Source organism: Protomyctophum parallelum (assembly GCF_964188405.1).
Source record: "Protomyctophum parallelum genome assembly, chromosome: 2".
Lineage (NCBI taxonomy): Eukaryota > Metazoa > Chordata > Actinopteri > Myctophiformes > Myctophidae > Protomyctophum > Protomyctophum parallelum.
Genome location: NC_139699.1, coordinates 13,052,252 through 13,055,337, shown reverse-complemented (window position 1 = coordinate 13,055,337; position 3,086 = coordinate 13,052,252). Strand labels below are relative to the sequence as shown.

At 40.8% G+C, this 3,086-nt stretch overlaps 1 protein-coding gene across 1 annotated transcript; it reads right to left on the bottom strand.

The window, feature by feature from the left end:
* Nucleotides 1-317: 317 nt before the first annotated feature.
* LOC310854515 (UDP-glucuronosyltransferase 2B15-like) lies at nucleotides 318-2,847 on the bottom strand (the record flags this gene model as incomplete). The annotated part of the gene is made up of 2 exons (XM_083759195.1): nucleotides 318-323; nucleotides 1,468-2,847. The coding sequence occupies 2 exons, from the start codon at nucleotides 2,845-2,847 to the stop codon at nucleotides 318-320; spliced, it is 1,386 nt and encodes a 461-aa protein (XP_083615321.1).
* Between the last annotated feature and the right edge of the window lie 239 nt (nucleotides 2,848-3,086).

The window sequence follows — 3,086 nt, the reverse complement described above, 5'->3', positions numbered from 1 at the left end:
TTGATTTTTGAAGGGACAGACAGTAGGCTGACAGGAAACGGGAGAGAGATGGGGGGATGACATGCAGTAAAGGCCGTGTCGGGTCCGGGAGTCGAACCCGCGGCACACTGCGACTGGATTACCAGTCCGGTGCCCAGACCGTTACGCTACGGCCTGGGCCACTTTAATAGAGTTTAATAGCTTTTATTCAGAGTAAAGCTAGTAGAGTAAATTCAGTTCAGTTTTATTTTGGTCAAAAAGCAAAAACATTACATTACATGTATTTATTTTTTTATTTTTTTTTGGAGACCAAAAGGGTTTAGGCTGAAGCCAATGGCTCATGCCTATCCCAGGGGGGGGGGAGTGGGGGACATAAAACAGACAGAGAAACAAACAGAAGAGAGAGAAAACAAAAAAAAGAAACACAAAAGAAAACACAAGGAAAAAATTAAACAGAAAGATACACAGGAGAATGATGAAATTGATGGGAGATCAAACGGCAAACACATCGGTATCGGCCGATTTCAGTTGTTTTTAGATTAATCGGCATCGTTTCGATTAATCAATCAGTCTGATAAATCGGTCTGTCTTGCAGATAAACAAGCCCAAAGTAACAGCTTGAACAGATCTACAAGCTCACAATATTAAATATAAAGGTATTTAAGTTAAATCTGACTTGCCTAAGCCTGCAGTGCAGATACCCTGTTACATGTAATTTTCAGAATGGACAAAATTTATTATAATTTTTCAATACAGAATGAGATCATATCGACATCGGTAATATCGGTTATCGGCCATAACAGCAATTAATTATATCGGATATCGATATCGGCCAAAATGTCTCATCGGCACCCCTCTCCCTTTATTCATGTTTTCTTTCTTTCTTGAATTTTGTTTACAACACACCCTAATGCATAAACAAGTCGTGAAAATAGTGAAAACAACAAATTAACTGTAATTGTTAATAAAAACACTATAGACTACATATGGGTTTAGGTAAAACAGGGTTAGAGATCAAATAGCCTCCATAGTAATTAATTACTTTTGATGTTGTATAGATTATAGTAAATTGTATAGATTTTTTTAAATCACAAAATAAAACATGATTTGACTAAAGCAGCAATAATCAAAAACATAATGGAGCCACGGCATTATGTAGGATGCTCTGTAGAAATGAGTAGCACTTTCTGGCAAAGCAGTGGTAAACGAATAAACGCCTCAATAATAGGATTGATTAGGGGGATGTCACTGTCTCTTGTATAATTTGTAGAAAAGCCAAGGCCCATATCTTCCGAGTGGTAAAAATACATACAAAACAGCCCATGTCCACTGATTAAACTAATCATGGTCAGGATTGTCTTCTTTAAATGCATTTAAACAAAGCTTGTTCCACATTTAGTTACATTTAGTTTTTCTTTTAGAACACACCCTGGAACATAAACATTTGACAAAGGCAGCAAATGTCAGCAGTGTAACCAAGAATAATACTATTAAGAACAACATAACATCTACAGAGTGGTAAGAGTACCAGGGCATTTTGTAGGACTGTGTGCGGAGGTGAGTAGCACCTTTGTGTCTCATAACAAACTCTATCCAAAACATGGCGCTGTCCAGCGGCTTCATTGGTGTGTCTCTGTGCAACCTGGAGAGTCTCTGCATGTTCTTCCTGTAGGAAGGCTCATGGAGAACCTCCTCAATGCCTTGCAGAAATATGTCTTTGTTCATAGTAAAAATGTCAATGACCTTTGCCGCACCTCGTATCTCCATTTTAAATAAGTTATCATGTTGGTCAAAAATCAACGGGAGTCCTACTATAGGAACTCCATGGTACATGGCTTCCTGAACTCCATTCGTCCCTCCATGCGCTACAAATGCTTTGGTCTTTGCATGACCTAACAGGTCATTCTGTGGCATCCAGTCCACCAGTAAAGTGTTGTTGCCCAGAGTAGCAGGCCTATCACCTTTATGCCTCCAGATTACTTTCTGAGGTAGCTGAGCAAAAGCTGCAGCTATCTCCTCTGTTAAGTCTTGGGGAAGCTGTCCAACTAGAGTCCCCAAAGACATGATGATGACTCCATGTTCCCCAGAACCCTGGACAAACTCTTCCAGGTGTTGCGGAAGAGATTTAGAAGGTTTACACTGGAACCCTGCCATATAGATAACATTAGGCATGGTGGGGCGAGGGAACTCAAACACAAAGTCAACTCTCATCAGCCACAGGTCTGCTGCTTGAAACAGGGAGCTGAAGTCTACATCAGAACCAAGGTATTTTTCTAACAGACCTGCATAATATGGTGTGACATAATTTTCTGCTTGGAATTTCACAAAGGCAGATGCAAATATGTTTTTTATTCTTTCCAGAAAGTTCATTTTATCTGTTAGCTCCATCACTGGATTTGGAACATAAGAAAGTGGAGACGGTGCAATTGAGGAATGGCCTTCACCAAAGGTGGTCCATCTCACATTGAAGACTAGTGGTAAACTAAGGTAGTGGGCAAGAATAGTGCCGCTTGGCAGAGCAGGGTCAGTGAGAACCAGGTCATATTTGGAATCCTGTAGAGACTGCATCAGATATTTGTTTTCCAAAATGTCTTCAAGCATTTTACTAGCGGTCTGGTGCATTTCTGAAGCTTTTTCCGCTACTTCCATTTCTAGCTTGAAACGAGCCCAGGCAGACCTTCCTTGCCTCTGGATTTCCAGAAGTCTAGACACAAATGTCTCGAGAAACGCCTCATCTAATCCACTTGCAGCATCAATCGTGATTGCAGTGTAGAAAGGTGAGCTTTCCTTTATGTACCAGCTATCATTTGATCGCATTACTGAAACCTGGTGGCCCCTTGCATGCAGCTCCTCAACTATGACCTTCATATTCACCCAGTGGCTGCCATCGACAGGAACAACAAGAACTTTACCCCCATGAGCAACGGCTGGACAGAGGAAGAGGACAGCGATCCAGGCCAGGTGGAAATACATTTCTTCACTGTAAAAGCCAATGAAGGACACAGATTAATTTTAATAAATGTGGTGTAAGTCAAAAAATGTTTTAAGGCTGGGTCATACAAGACTACAAAAATGGGACCCAATGCCTCCAATGCAACATATAGTGT